Raw genomic sequence first — 17,325 nt, 5'->3', positions numbered from 1 at the left:
TCTCTCTCTCTCTCTCTCTCTCTCTCTCTCTCTCTCTCTCTCTCTCTCTCTCTCTCTCTCTCTCTCCTTATCAGTGTTTCTTGGCTTCCCTGACTTCCTTCAGATCTCACTTAAAATCCTACCTTTTTTTTTTTTTTTTTCAGAGCAATGGGGATTATGTGACTTGCCCAGGGTCACACAGCTAGTAAGTGTCAAGTGTCTGAGACTTGATTTGAACTCAGGTCCTCCTAAATCCAGGCCTGGTGCTTTATCCACTGTGCCACCTAGCTGACCCCTAAAACCCTACCTTTTAAAAGAAGCCTTTCCCAGCACTGCTTAATGCTAGTGCCTTTCCTCTGTGGATTATTTCCAATATATCTTGTTTGTACTTAGTTGTTTCCATATTTTCTCAGACTCTGACTTTCTTAAGACCAGAGAATCTTTTACCTTTTTCTGTATCCCTAGAATTTAGCACAGTGCCTAAAATGTGTTTGTTCCAGTCCCAAAATATGTGTTTTCCCCTCTGTTTGGTCCTTCTTCTTCTATGATCTTTTATTGGGGATATTATTGTCTTGTATGGTTATAGTTATCACCTATACCCTTAGTAAGCTTTATTGAAAGCTTATTTAAAAAGTAACTGTTTACCTGAACCCTCAGGCTCAAAGGAAACCATTGCAACAGATGTGGAACTTCACTCAGAACAGACCCAATTCTGAGTAAGTTAAATGAGATAATAATATGTGTGGAAGTACTTTGAAATCATGAAACATTATGTAGTCATATAAATGTCAACTAGTATTCACATGATTCCTACGTCCAGCTAATATTTTTGTTTCTCAGTTTCATCCCTTCACCACCATTCTTACCACAACCATTTAACAAGTTGCCATTTCACTTCTGAATTACTTAACTGCCTCCTAGCTGTATTTCTGCCTGTCATTTCCCCATCAAAAGGCCTGCTACCCAGTCAAAGTTCCTAAAATACCATTTCTTTGCTAAAAAAGCTACAATGACTACATACTAACAAATAAAATTTATACTCTTCCTGGCTTTCAATGACCTTAATAATCTTACTAGATTGAGCCTAACTTTCCTCCCTTCCTCCCTCCGTCTTTTCCTTCCTTCCTGCCTTCCTTCCTTCCCTCCCTCCCTCTCCTTTTTTCCTAGAGAAAAAAATTACTCTTCTAATAGTAATTATAACTTTTTTTTTCTGCAACTGATAGTCTTAGAGAGTTTTCTCTAGGACACCGTGAGGTTAAATAAACTATCCAAGGTCACTCAGCTAATATAATTCAAAGATGAGATGGGGGGGGAATATTTTCTTGGCTCATACTTTCTGTCCATAATACCACATTGTTCCCCCAATATAATTTACAAATCTTCCTTAATGCATATTGCTCTGCAAATCCAAATGCCTTCCTTACTCTTCTTACCACACAAAATACACATTTGTCTTTTCTTATATTCCATGTCCCAGTTTTCATCTTCATTACTATCTATACCTTTTATTGATTTTTTCAAATAATAGATTCATATAATGATCAATATCTAACATAGTTCCTTTTACTAGTGAAATATTAATAGTAACAAGCATTTTTATAGTGCTTTAACATTTTCAAAATACTATATAGGGGCAGCTAATTGGCACAGTGGATAGAGCACTGGCCCTGGAGTCAGGAGTACCTGAGTTTAAATCTGGCCTCAGACACTTAACATTTAACTAGCTGTGGGACCCTGGGCAAGTCACTTGATGCCAATTGCCTCACTAATAAATAAATAAATAAATAAATAAGTAAAGAAGTAAAGAAATAGATAGATAGATAGATAGATAGATAGATAGATAGATAGATAGATAAATGAATGAATGAATAAATAAATAAAAATACTATATAAGGCATTATTTCATTTGATCCTCAAAACAAAATTATAAAGCAGATGTGATTATTATCTTGATTTGCATATAAGGAAAGAGGAACTCGGAAAAATTAAATGCTTTGTCTGTGATCAAAAAGTTACGCAATGTTAGAAGTAAGAATTGATCCTGCATCTTTCTTCCTAAAAGGTCCACTATTCCATATTATACTGTATACAGGGTTGAATGAATGGATCACAATTAGTAGTTCTGTGAACTCCTAATCTACTGTTTGAAACTACTTGAACTTATATATATGTGTGTGTGTATGTGTACACACATATGTCTATATGTCTATAAAACATATATGTTATATATTTTATGACATAATTATATATTTATGTGTGTTTGCATCTATACATGTATAGCTACATAAGTATATTTGTATATAGGTGTATGTGTATATATACACACACATAGGTGTATATATGTGTGTGTATGTATATATGTATATGTGTGTGTGTGTGTGTATATATATATATATATATATATATATATATATATATGGTAGTACTCAAACATTTTCAATTGCATCCAACTTTTCATGACCCTATTTTGGGGTTTTCTTGGCCAAGATGGTAGAGTGGTTTGCCATTTACTTCTCCAGTTCCTTTTATAGATAAAGAAACTGAGGCAAATAGGGTTAAGTGACTTGCCCATGGTCATATAGCTAGTAAATGTTTGAAGTCAAATTTGAACTCAGGTCCTCAAGACTCCAGACCTGGTATTCTATCCACTGTGCCACCTAATTGCCCTTCTTATATATATATATATATATATTATATATATATATATATATATATATACTTATATGTAAATATACATATACATAAATACACATACACAGGAGCTTCACTCCATTGGTGATTGTGAAAAAATAAGAATATCATCCATTATCCAGAGCCCATGAAAGCATGCCATCATGAAATTAATGTACAATACTGATGAACTTCTCTAAACACCCAAATTTTGCCAAGATTTTCCACAAGCGCTCATGACTGACGGTCTCAAAGGACTTGGTAAGATCACTGAATGTTATGTACAGACCACTGTTATGCTCCTGGCATTTCTCCTGGAGCTGTTGGGCAGCAAACACCATAACAACCATTCCTCATCTCTTTATGTGCATGACATTTTGTTCACAGATGACTGCACTCAATGCAGTGTCTGAGGCTAAGATGCAACAAAGTATGGATCTATTCTCTGCTATGGTGCTAATTTTGGCCAAACAACATGGATAAAACAGAGGTTCTCCACCAGCAGCACCATGCCAGATAAACATGGAACCATCAGTTATAGAGAATGGAGAAATTTTGAAGACTATGAACAAATTCACTTAGCTTGGCATTGTAAAGAAATGTACAGCTAGATGATGAGGTGGATGCTCACATTGCCAGAGCTAGCTCATTGTTTGGGAGTCTCCAAAGGTAAGTGTAGGAAAAAAGAGGTTATTAGACTGCCTACCAAACTAAAGTCCATAGAACTATTATGCTGACTTCATTGTTGTATGCCTATGAAACTTGGACAGTATACCAACTCCATTCCAGGAAACTGAACTGCTTTTATTTGAACTGCCTTAGGAAGATTCTGAAGATTATCTAGAAAGATAAGGTAGCAGACACTGAAGTCCTTTCTAGAGCTGAACTGCCAAGTATTCAAACTCTACTGCAGAGAGTGCAACTCTGATGGGCAAGCCACATTGTTTGAATGCCAAAATGTATGTTTTCCTAAAAGACTACTTTATGGAGAATTCACAGAAAGGCATGTGCTCTCATGGATGTCAGAAGAAGTAATAAAAGGACACTCTCAAGGTATCTCTTGATCTCTTGAGACCTTGAGAAGAACTTTGGAATTAATTGTGAGACATGAGAAACACCAGCACTGAACCAGCCAGCGTGTGTGTACCCTATGGTGCTTGTGTTCTATTAGCAAAATAGAATTGCAGCAGCTTAAAAGAAGTGAGAGGCACAAATTTTAGAGACATTTCCATTCTAAATGTTCATATGGGACTATTTGTGCCCAACCTATGGTAGAACCTTCTGAGTTTGTATTTATTTGATCTGCCACAGTCGGCTACATTGTATCTTGACCCCAACTTAGTGATGTCATTTTGGTCCTCTTCAGAATGGACAATAACCAACCACTCTCTGTCTGCCTCTATTACTGTATCTATTTCTTTATCTTTCTCTCTCATTTTTACCTCTATATCATCTATCTCTATCTCTATCTATTCATATCATCTAGGGGTGTGTGTGTGTGTGTGTGTAAGTGTATTTATGTATGTGTGTGTCCTTAAGAATATGGACTACTTTTCATCTTATCTTTGTATCTCTGGTGCCTAGAATACTGCTTTCCATAAAGCAGGCCCTTATTGTTTAATTCTTGAAGATTTGGATCGTGAGAAAATAATTTTTAATAATAGATTTCTTGGAGGGACCCAGAGATCAGTTTCTCAGTCCTTTCTCTTCCCTACTCCAGAAAGTCCAGTTCTCCTTGATCTGGGGAGAACCTGAGGGAACAAAAGAAATGGAGATAGACTCTTTGGTCTAGCTCAGTGAAGGACTGATGGGATCAAATCATACCTAGATAATGGACTTTGCCCTAAGTAAGTTGAGTAAGGGTCTTTTACACACTTTTCCTTGATGTCATCTGTAGAGTTCATTTTAATATGGACCATCTTCAAATCATTTCAACCAATAGAAGTAGCTTTGATCAATGTATAATGATCCACCTCTATCAAAAGAGGATAAGAACCCTTGGAAGGTCCCATTAGAGATTTTTGAGCTTTAGAGACTCTCATGGCTCTCTGTTTTCTAAGTCTTCTGGGTCTTTGAGTGCTTTATTCATGCTTTCACTAATTGCCATGCTGAAGCTCTCTCCATGCTTTCTTTACATGTAGCCTGACCCCATGAGAAGTTGGGGAGACATGTGGTCAGTCCTTTACTCATATAATGTTAGTATTAAATAAATAATATACTCACCACCAAAACTAAAACTGATAGCATTAGTAGTTATTATAAAAAGCACAGGATTGAATATCTATCCATCAGAAGTAAAGCAGGAATGGTATACCTAAATCTTTATTTAACTTGAGCTCTTAGGAATAAAGGTACTTCATTCAATACATCTTTTTATCATTATGATTATTATTATAGTCATCATTTAATCTTTAGGACCCTTGTCTGAAATGGTTTGGTAAGTACATGAAGAGATTATGCATGTATGTACTATTCATTTTATGTTCATGTATGTTTTGTGTATATGAAGCTATGGGGGGTGGAATGATCACTGAAATAGAAGTTGGGGACTTTGTTGCTAGTCTTGATATGATTCTTTTTTTTTGTGAGGCAATTGGGGTTAAGTGACTTGCCTAGGGTCACACAGCTAGTAAGTGTAAAGTGTCTGAGGCTGGATTTGAACTCAGGTCCTCCTGAATCCAGGGCCGTTGCTCTATCTGCTGTGCCACCTAGCTGCCCTGTCTTGATATGATTCTAACTTGCTATATGACTTGGAATGAGTCACAGTCTCTTTTCTGGACCCAGTTTCTTCCTCAATGAAATGAAGATATTGGACACAATGATTCCCCAGGTCCCTTCCAGTTTTAACAATTTGTGATTTCACATGCCTACATTGTGGAGACTTAGTATCTCCATTTATTATGGCATATTTTGAAGCAACATGTTAAATGTGGGCATGACTAAGAAATAGGCTGAGGACACATGATGATGAATGAACTGATAACTATTGTTTTAAGTGGATGCTTGTCAGGAATTAAGACTTTTGTATTTCTCCCAGTGTTTACCTCACAACTTTATATACAGTAACAAATAGATAGTAGAAAAAATAGATGTGGAATGAAAGTAGGAATGAAAAGATGAAAATCTGTTTCTCAATTTCTCCCTGGAAACGAAAATTACGATAGGTACATTTACAAAGCACTTTAGAAATGCCCAAAGCCTTTTATATACATTATTTCATTTCATATTACAGGCTTGTCAAATAGATACCATTGCATATGAATTATTCTCTAACAGATGGACAAACTGAGTCTTATAGAGGGACGATGGCCCTGTTCATTTTACTAATGAGTGTAAAAGGTGGGAAACAAATCTAAATCTCTTATCCTTCTCTGACCAGAGTATGTTTTCCCACTATATGACTCTTTGTCTTAATTAGGAAAAATCCCCTGCCATCTTCAAACTTAGATTTAGTCAGGGTAAAATAAAACATATACAAATACAATTCATTTGTATCCAATTAAATTTAATGGTATGCAATTAAATTTAAATAAAATATAGTCCCAATTAGTTTATATTAAGAGCTAAGATATGTGCTATGTAAGGCTGGAGGAATAACAACAGTAATAGCTAGCATTTTTTTTGTACGGGGCTTACTCTATGCCAGGCACTGCACTAAGCACTTTGCAAATATTATTTCATTTGATTCTCCCAAATGACCCTGTCAGGGAGGTGATACCATTATTCTTTTTTTATAGTCGAAGAAACAGAGGCAGAAAGAGGTTAAATGACTCGCTTAGGGTCACAAAACTAGTAGATGCCTGTGTCACATTTGAATGCAGGTCTTCCTGATCGCTGGCCCAGTGAGCAATGTCCACTGTGTCAGCTAACTCCCTCTACAAAAGGAAAGATACTTCCTTCCTAGCCAGGTTGGTAAAGGTTTCATGGAGCATTGGACAATGTTTAATACTTCCAAAGAGAAGGAAGAGGGAGTGATCAGGCCAGGAATAGGGGAAAAGGGGAACAAAATAAAGAAGGTAGGACAAGTATTGGATAGAGATGAAGTCTTGTGGTGATAGGCAAGTGACAAAACATCAGGTCAGGATACACTGGGAGCTGTAGTTATAACCCTGCACATAGTCAGCCCAGGCCATAGGGTCATCTTCTCACTGGAAGCATCAGTGGGATTCAACAGCTGTCTAAGCAGCCTTTTAAAGACCACACTGCTCACCTTCTGGTGTGAGGAACTAGAAAAGATGCCCTAAAAATTGCTTGCCCAGCCCTGGACTGATTACCATGGGAAGCAGAGATCCCACCCTGTAATCCAAACACACACACACACACACACACACACACACACACACACACACAAACGTACAACAGCTTCTGAAAAGATGATTCCACTCACCATTGGTACATGGAATGTGCACACACTTATAGCAACACAAAATCAAGTAGACTTGAAAAATGAACAATTCTTGTTGGGAGAGAATTCAGAAGGTATCACATCCAAATGCCAGCCCTGAGTTAAAGAAGACTGGCTGGCAGATGAAGGCCAGCTTACTGAAGTTGGAGTTGAATACACATTTTTCTGGGATGGCCAGAGTGAAGGAGAGTGCTGTGAATTTGGTGTAGGTTTTTGCAGGGAAACTAATCTAGTGAACACATGTGTGTGTCTACCAAAAGGAATAAATGGCAGGCTCATGACAATGTGATTGCCCCTTGTGGGAAAACACCATGCCATCATCATCAGTGCCTCTGCTCCTTTCCTGATAAACCCTGATGAGGTTAAGGAAAAATTTTATGAATACATGGAAACACTCATCATCCATGTCCCAAAAGAGGACAAGCTTAAAATTCTGGGTAACTTTAATACTAAAGTAGCCTCAGACTACCAGACATGGCAGGGTGTCTTTGGGAGGAATGGATTTGGAAACAGCAATAGCAATTGTCACTTACTACTGAAGACTTGTGCATCTCATGACCCCATCACCAACACCTGTCTTCCATTTACCTAAACACAACAAAACTTCATGGATGCACCCTCGCAGCAAACGTTGACATTTAATAGACTATGTCATCATAAGAAGAAACAGGAATGAGAGTGATGAAGGGAATGCATGGTGCAGAGTGCTGCACTGATCACAAACTTATCCTCTCCAGTTTATTATTTGCATACAACAAAAACTGCAGTCCCAAGACAAAATGACTTATTGTCAACACTTAAGCACAAGACTTAATGGCAACAGATTAGAGCACTTCTCTGAGAGGGAACAGTTTATGGATAACTTGGAGAGAAAGTTTAGCCAACACAAACTTGGAAACAGTGGAGCAGAAAAGGAGTGGACAACTTTCAGAAATTTATTGTACAGCACTGCATTTGCTCATATGGATCAAAACATTCACAAACATCAAGACTGGTTTGATGAAAATTATGGGGAAACTCAGAAGCTGCTAAATGAAGAATGAGAACTCCACAAGGTTTACCAGCAGTATAGTTCATCTGTGTCTAAGAAAGCAGCATTTAACTCTATCAAAGGTAGAGTACAAGCAAAGCTTAGAGAGATGCAGGATTCTTGGCTCAGTAAGAGGGCAAATGATGCCCGAAGGCTATTTATGGGCCAAAAATATATGCTGTATCTCACCTACTTAGTGGTGAAGGAAACACATTGACTAATGACAAGGACATAATCCTGGAGAGTTGGGCTAAACACTTCCATAGTATTCTCAACAGACTATCATCAATCAATGATTAGTCATTGACTTTTTACCTCAGGTTAAAGTCAACTCCTCTAGACAAATTTCCAACTGAAGAAGGTTTTGAATGCCATTAAGCTCCTCTCCTGTAGCAAAGCTCCTGGTGTTGATTCTATTCCAGTTGAGATTTACAAGGCTGGGAGTCCATTGCTCATACAAAAATTGACTAAAATCTTTTGGATTATATGGTAAGATGAGGTTAAATTCCAGAAGTTTAAGGATGCCTCCATTGTCAATCTCTATAAAGGTAAAGGAAATAGATTGCCCTATGACAATTCCGGGGTGGGGTCCTCTCTCTTAGTCACTGCCAACAAGATACTTGCCAGAGTCCTCCTTAATATGGTGATCTTTTGCTTAGAAGATGGTCATCTACCTGAGAGCCAGTGTGGCTTCAGAAAGGGTTGAGGAACAGTTAATAGGGTGTTTGTTGCCTAATAACTCCAGGAGAAATTTCAGGAGCAGAATAGGTCTTTACACAATATTGGTAGACCTGACCAAGGCCTTTGACACTGTCAGTCTCGAGGGCTTATGGAAGATTATGTCAAAATGTGTTTGCCCAGAGAAGTTCATCACTTTTTCATGAATTTCACAATGGCAATGGCATGTTTGCCCAGGTTCTGGATTATGGACAATTATCTCACACTTTCCCAGCCACCAATGGAGTGAAACAAGCCTGTGTGCTTGCTCCCATGTTTTTTTTGTTTGTTTGTTTGTTTTTTATCAACAGACATTTATTTGATTTTTTCCAGTTACATATAAGGGTAATTTTCAACACTCATTTCATAAATTTAGAGTTCCAAATTTTTCTCCCTCCCTCCCTTTCCTCCCCCATCCACAAGATTGCAACAAGGTTATATATGTACAATCCACAAGTGTTTTTTTTTTTTTTTTTATCAGTTCTTTCCATGGGGGTGGATAGTAAGCTTCCTCATTAGTTCCTTGGGATTTTCTTGGATCATTGCATTGCTGAGAGTAGTTAAGTCATTCACAATTGCTCATTGAACAATACTGCTGTCACTATGCACAATGTCCTCCCAGATCTGCTCACTTCACTATACATCGATGTTCATTAGTCTTTCCAGGTTTTTGGAGAGTTATCATGTTTGTCATTTCCTATAGCACAAGACCATTCCAACACAATTATATAGCACCTTCTTCCATCATTCCTCAATTGATGGACCAGGAAATAGGCCAGGCAAGTGAAGAACCTGATCCTCCTTAAATCATAACACCTGGGACTTCTTAAGTTTGGGATACTGCAGCCTGGAAACAGTTCCCCACCTTAAGGAGCTAAAAGTAAAGTAAAAGAAAGGCAAGATGAGCCGACAGAGAAAGGTGAGGACCATAGAAAGTTTCCCCCCTGCCCAGGGCTCAGCCCTCTCACCAGACTGTGAGCTTAGTTCCAGATGACACTGGCACTTCAGCTGATTCAGAGGCTCTGGGGGTCTGCTTCTCTGGTGAGGCCTTCCTGGGACTGGATCTGTGTCAGGGTGACTGTAGGGTCGGGCTCCACTCCTGTCTCAGCACAGCAGCTCCCTCCTTCTGACCTTCCAAGCCGTTCTTGGTTAGAAGATGATTTCAGCACCTTCTTTTCTGAGTTTTGCTGCTCCAGGCATTTTCCTATGGCGTTATTTTCACTCCCATAACTTTTTAGCATGATGTTTTCAACCATGTTGTCAAATGCTTTCAATGAAGATGAACACAGAATCACTGATAGTGAGTTCTTCAACTTGAAAAAGTTACAAGCCAAGACTAAAGTGGAAGGAGTGTTTGTGCATGATTTTCTGTTTGCAGATGATTGTGCACTGAATGCAGCCTCTGAAGCTGAGATGTAACAAAATAGGAACCAATTCTCTGCTGTTTGTAATAATTTTGGCCTATCAATACCAAGAAAACACTGGTGCTCTATCAACTAGTACCACACCATCCATACATGGAACCATCAATTACAGCAAATGGAGTTTTAGATACTGTCACTTATCTAGGTAGTATTCTTTCCAGGGATGTACACATTGATAATGAGGTTGATGCACACATTGCCAGAGCTAGCTCAGCATTTGGGAGACTCTGAAGGAAAGTGTGGGAGAGAAGATGTATCAGACTGACTACCAAACTGAAGGTCTATAGAGCCATTGTCCTGACCTCATTGCTGTATGCCTGTGAAATCTGGACTGTATACTAGCACAATGCCAGGAAAATGAATTGTTTCCATTTGAATTGCCTTAGGAAGATTCTGATGATCACCTCACAGCATAAGATACAAGACACTGAGGTCCTTTTGAACTAAACTGCCAAACATTCAAACTCTACTGCAGAAAGTGCAACTCTGAAGGGCTGGCCACATTTTTTGAATGCCAAATATATGCTTGCCTAAAAGAATATTTTATGCAGAACTCACAGAAGGCAAGAGCTCATGTAGTAGTCAGAAAAAGTGATATAAAGACACTCTCAGGTTCTCTCTTAATAACTTTGGAATTGATTGCATGACATAGGAGACACTGGCACAGGACTGTCCAGCGTGGTGTGCTCTCATCAGAGAAGGTACTATGCTCTATGAGCAAAGTAGAATTGAAGTAGCTCAAAAGAAATGTGTGATGTGCAAAGAATCAAATGCAAATGTTTACATGGATTATTTGTGCCTGACCTATGATAGAGCATTCCAAGCTCATATCATTCTGATCAGCCACAGTCAGACACATTGTAACTTGATTCTAACATAGAGATGTCATTTTGGTCCTCTTTGAGAATTAAGGACAACAACCAACCAACATATTAATACTGGTGAGCAGTCCAATTTGCTCACTATGACAGTGAATGAATTAGTAGACACCAGAGGAAATGTAAAAATGTAGCAAGCCTTGGTTGCCAGGCTAGGGAGGATTTCTTTGGTGGATGTCAGGAAACCATTAAAGTATTTTGAGCAAATGGGCCAAATGATTACAACAGTGCAACAGAATAATGTTGTAGCTGTGTGAAGGCAGGATTAGAGAAAGAAGAGATTCAAGGTAAGAGCATGTTAGGAAACTATTGCTATATGGGACTATATGGAATGTGTCAGGCATGTGGTAATGAGTACTTGTATTAAATAAGTAACCAAGGGAATAGAAAGGAAAATATGCATGGAAGAATTGTTACAAAACCGAATTTGCAGAGTTTGTTGACTGGTCGCATCAGGTGAAGGAGAAGAAAGAGTCAAAAACACCAATGGGATTTTGAACTTGCTTGACTGAGTGAAGGATGGACCCACCAACAAGAATAGAGAAGTGAGAAGGACTAAATGTATATAGGGAAAACAAGATGACTTCTATTTTGGACATGATGAGTTTGACATGCCAACAGTAGATCCAGGTACAGAAATTTAGTTGGCAGTTAGAAATATGAGTCTGGAGCACAGATGTAAATACTATTGATTCTATGTGGATGACACTCAGAGCTATGTCATTAATATAGCTCTGAATGTCATCCACATAAAAGTAAATCAGTTAACAAGCACTTTATTTATTGAGTGCCTATTATGTGCCAGGCACCATGGTAGGCTTTGGGCATATAAATACAAGGAGTAAAATAGTCCCTTCTCACAAGCAGCTTACTTTCTAATGGGGGAGTGTAATGATTGGAATGATGCCACCTGCTGGAGACTTACTGTAGGAAAACTTCACCAAGAGGAGAAGGCCTCTGAGGGCAAGGCCATGTAGCTTTTCTTTGGTGTCAGGAAGTGATTTTTGCTTGTGGGAGGAAGAGGGGGCGAGGCTGACGTTTGCCCTCTTTCCTGTAGACTCTGGCAGAGAGAGAAGCTAGGAATGCTCTCTCCCTTTAACAGATAGATGAATCTAGGCCTTTCTCTTTCTCTTCACCAAATTCTTATTCTCCTTAATAAATGCTTAAAAGTCTAACTCTTGCTAAAGTTTAGTTTAAGCCTAAGTTCCATAGGCTAAGCTTAGAGCTAACACTATCCATCTATATTTCTACTTCCTTATTTCCCTAATTGGTTTCACCTTTGTGGTCTAATTAATTCCCAAGCAATAAAACCTAATCCTTTATGAACTAAAGCTCAAAGGCTCCTTTTCTTATTGGCCTGGGAAGGTATATATAAAAGGGGAAAGTTCAAAGGGGAGATTAATGCTCCGTATAACCAATTTTGGCCCCTCACAGGAGATAATTTCATATAGGTAGTGGGGAAGAGAATAAGTACATATTCTTCAATAATAATATATATTTGAAGACATATATATATATATATATATATATATATGTCTGTGTGTGTATACACACGCACACACACACACACACATATACACACACATATATTCACATAAAGCAATTAGGTGGTGCAGTGGATAGAGCATCAGACCTAGAAGCAAGAAGACCTGAGTTTAAATCATACCTCAGACACTTACTAGCTACTTACTAGCTGTGTGACCCTGAACAAATCGCTTAGCCGTGGTTGCCTCAGTTTCCTCATCTGTAAATTGAGCTAGAGAAGGAAATGACAAAGTACTCCAGTATCTTTGCCCAGAAAATCCTAAATGGGGTCATGAAGAGTTGGACATGACTGAAATGACTGAACAAAATATTCATTTGTATACATGTACATATACATGTATTGTGCATATATATATATAATATATACATGTATACACACATATATGAAATTATATATATAATTAAATATAAAGTAAAGTAGTATGGGAGGGCAGGTACTAGCATTTGAGGCAATGAGAAAAGGCTTCATGAAGAAGATGGTACTTGGCGGGCAGCTACGTGGCACAGTGGATAAAGCACCAGCCCTGGATTCAGGAGGACCAGAGTTTCAAATCTGGCCTCAAACACTAGAAACTTACTAGCTGTGTGACCCCTGGACCAGTCACTTAACCCACATCCCCTCCCTGTCCCATCCCCCCCCCCAGAAAAGAAAAGAAAATGGTACTTGAAGAAAAAAAAATTATATTGGGTAAAGGGTGTCTTGTCATGTTCAATGAGACTGGGAAGATAGGGCTGGGGGAAATATAGGGGAATGTTTTTAAAAGTCAAATAGAGGTGTTTATGTTTATCTTAAAAGACATAAGGGGACAGCTAGTGGCACAGTGGATGAGAGCACTGGCCCTGGATTCAGGAATACCTGGTTCAAATCCAGCCTCAGACACTTGACACATACTAGTTGTGTGAGCCTGGGCAAGTCACTTAATCCCCCTATCACAAAAAAAAAAAGGCATAGGGATTGGGGCAGGTAGGTGGCGCAGTGGATAAAGCACCGGCCCTGGATTCAGGAGTTCCTGAGTTCAAATTCGGCCTCAGACACTTGACACTTACTAGCTGTGTGACCCTGGGCAAGTCACTTGACCCCCATTGCCCTGCAAAAAAAAAAAAAAAAAGGCATAGAGAGTTCCTAGAGTTAATTGGGCAGAAGAAAGGCATGATTAAAACTTTGCTTAAGGAAATCCCATTGGCAACAGTATATAAGACAGAATGGAAGAGTAAGAAACTTAAGGAAGAGGAATCTGTTAAAAGTCTATTGCAATAATCAAAGAGAGGGCCTGAACTAGGTTTATGGCTGCATGAGTAGAGAGTCAGAGTCAGAGACAAGAAATTTTATGGGGGTTGAAATGGAAATATTTGGCAATTGATTGGATATGTGAAATGAGGGAGAGTGAAGAGTCCTTAAATAATGCTAAGGTTACAAATCTGCAAGACTAATAAGAACATTAGTTGTATCATCAAATGGAAACAGGACAGATTGATAAAATGGAAACAGTGAGAATTTTGGAAGGAAGGTAGTGTACTCAATTTAAGTCACATTGAGATAGAGATGTCTCTGAGACACTCAGTTTGAAATGTCTAATAGGCAATTTGTGATGTGGAACAAAAGCATGGGAAGAGAATGGGGGTTATTAATGAAGTGATATATAAAAAACATTTGAGTGGGTAAGATTTATAAGAGAGAAGAAATGTGGGCAAGGACAAATCTTGAAGAATACAAAAACTAAGATATTTGGAAGAAGTGATAAGAGAAGAGTCAGTAAGAAATGTGGGGAAAGAAAAAGGAAATGGTAACACATAGAATTGAATCAGGAAAATGGCTTATAATATATAGTTTGCTTCCTATTCAAATGAAGTTAGAGACAGGGAGAATGGTAAAATCAAAAGATCTGGAGAGTCATGATGAGAAGGAGTTACTTTCATGTGAATGAGGAAGTGTGAGACGTGGAAGGACAGGAAGTTTTGCTTAGAGTTCAATTTAGGCTAAGGGTAAGATAGATCTAAGTTATAGCCATGCAGATGTGTATAGTGGACTTGAGCTGGAGGTCATAAGAGTTAAGGAGGTTCAAGAAGTGTGAAGTCAGATTGTTAGAAGGATCATCACCCTTAATACCAAGTTTCCCAAGAATTATGAAAAGTTGTAAGTGAAGAAAATTATGAATTGAATGTTGAAGCCTTTGAGAAAGGTACAAGAGATAACTTGAAATCTGTTAATGTCCTCAATAGCAATGAAAGAGAGAGTGGTATAATAAGATCCTATCAACTAGTTTAAGGCCTCTCACAGTTTCTAATATCCTTCCCTTGCCACAGACACTAAAAAGTAATAACTCCTTCTTTTAAAAACTTCTCCCCCGCCCAAAAAAATGAACAACACAACTTTTCTTAAGGTAAGAGTAAAAATGCCTTGTATGGCAGAGCTGGGTATTCAGGAGTGATGATAGAGCTTTTCTTTAATCAATCACATTGTTTTGTGTGTGTGTGTGTGTGTGTGTGTGTGTGTGTGTGTGTGTGTGTGGTTTTTTGTGGGGCAATGAGGGTTAAGTGACTTGCCCAGGGTCACACAGCTCATAAGTGTCAAGTGTCTGAGACTGGATTTGAACTCAGGTCCTCCTGAATCCAGGGCTGGTGCTTTATCCACTGCGCCACCTAGCTGCCCCAATCAATAACAATGTTGAGGGATAATGTCAGAGGCACTGTGATCCAGCTTAACCCATGAGAAGATTAAATATTTTTCTCAACATAAACCAATGCCAAACCTCTCTGTTCTTTCTCCCCCAGTTGGGGATCCCAAATAAATAATAAAGTTACTTTAAATCCTCACTCACCCTGAAGCCATATTTTGATGCGACAATATTCATTATCCTGCCAATGCATATAAGGATAAATCCAGTTAAGAAGGTCACAAAGGAAGAGAGGACGAATGCCTCCTGAACTTCAATTGGGCAGGTCATTTTCAGTCACTGATCAAATCAATTCTAAAACTTCCCACAGGGTGTAAAAGCACTGGAATTCCCAGGCCTTTGTGATGCCATGATTACATGGCAGGAATTCCAGGAATAAGTACTGATCTGGCATAATTCCATTAGACAAGTAGATAGAATTGACATGATCGAGGTTATTCTAACACCCGTTAATGGACTCAGAAAAGAGCCTAAGAAGTGATGCTCAGGCACATGGAGACAATTTCTTGGGCAATACCGATTTACTCTAAGAGTCAGAAGAATAGTATTCTCATCTTCATTCCCCTGTTGTCTTATTCTGTGAGGAGAGGCAAGGTTACTCTTTGTAGCCCAATATATACATGTCATTAAAATAGCTTAGTTTAGTTTATGTAATTAAAGTGAATGAATCAAGTCAGTGAAAAAAAATCTGTCATTTACAATGCCTGAGATCATCTCATCGGACACATATCTAACTAGGATGTGTACACATACACACACGCACATATATATGTGCATACATATATATATATATATATGTGTGTGTGTGTGTATGTATATGTATATATGTATGTGTGCATATGTATATATGTATGTATATGCATATGCATATATATGCACATTCATACACATACATATGTAAATAAACTATACGGGGATAAAGCATGGTACACAATGAGTCAACTGGTATCTGAAGGCTTTCACACCTCAAGAGGGTGTGTGACATAATGGGTAGAAAGTTGGACCTAGACTCAACAAGATCCAACCCGCATTCTCCCTCAAATATTTATGGATGTGCAAGGGATGCACAAGTCCTTCTATCTAAGACGCAGTTACACAGTCTATAAATGGGTATACTGACACCTACAGAACATATCTCACAAGATTATCATGAGGCCCAAATGAAAAGATGTAGGTAAAGCACGTTGTGAACTTCAAAAGGTTAGCTAAACTTCAGTCATCAATTGGTGAGGGGGAAAGTCATCGTCAGAGGAAGCCTTCCCATGCTTTAAGATACCCCTTATTCACTCTCCTCCCCTCATCCCCAAAGACTTTTTCTCCAAGTTAAATATTTAAAGTTCCTTCCTATGGAATGACCTTGAGGCCCTTCATCACCATGCTTCAATTTTTCTTCATTTCATTAGTTTATCAATGTCTTTCCTATAATGTGCTGCTCAGAACTGAATACAACACAGAAGAAGGACAGTTTTACCAGAGCAGAGGACGGCAGGTCTGTTGCCTTCTTAATCATAGACAAGAGGCAACCTAATCTTGTGGTTGTTAGTCTGGCTTCCTATCAAATATAGATGCATATTGAGCTGGCAAAACTCTATCATGTCACCAGTAGTACCTTCCAATTTTCCAACAAATATGGCTGGTTGCCATGCCTAAACTACGTTGTATTATATGTAAAGTTGATTATTTGGACTTAACTATAAGATTTTATTATCATGTATGAAGTAAGTAGTTGGTGCAGTAAGGTAGATGTTGGACTCTGGAGTGAGTAAGATCTGAGTTCAAATTCCTACCTCTCACATTTAATAGGTTGTGTGCCCCTGGGCACACAACTTAACCTCTTCTGCCTCCCTTAACCTCTTTATGCCTCGATTTTATAGATGAAGATCATAATGAACACCTACTCTGTGTTGTTGTGAGGCTATATGTAAAGTGTTTTACAAACATTGAAGTGTTATTATATAGATGGTGAAGCAATCATCAGCATCAAATTTCATCGTCAATTTTC

General features: G+C 38.4%; 1 protein-coding gene across 1 annotated transcript in view; it reads right to left on the bottom strand.

Moving 5' to 3' along the window:
• Window positions 1-15,717, bottom strand: part of KCNU1 (potassium calcium-activated channel subfamily U member 1) — a 261,654-nt gene extending 245,937 nt beyond the window's left edge. Inside the window, 2 exon segments of the mRNA XM_043981056.1 lie at window positions 15,468-15,650; window positions 15,652-15,717. Of these exon segments, the coding sequence (XP_043836991.1) occupies window positions 15,468-15,650; window positions 15,652-15,717 (249 nt within the window).
• Between the last annotated feature and the right edge of the window lie 1,608 nt (window positions 15,718-17,325).

This window comes from Dromiciops gliroides, chromosome 2 (genome assembly GCF_019393635.1).
Source record: "Dromiciops gliroides isolate mDroGli1 chromosome 2, mDroGli1.pri, whole genome shotgun sequence".
In the NCBI taxonomy this organism is placed as follows: Eukaryota; Metazoa; Chordata; class Mammalia; order Microbiotheria; family Microbiotheriidae; genus Dromiciops; species Dromiciops gliroides.
The sequence above is the reverse complement of the archived record's forward strand: the minus strand, read 5'-3'. Positions and strand labels throughout refer to the sequence as shown.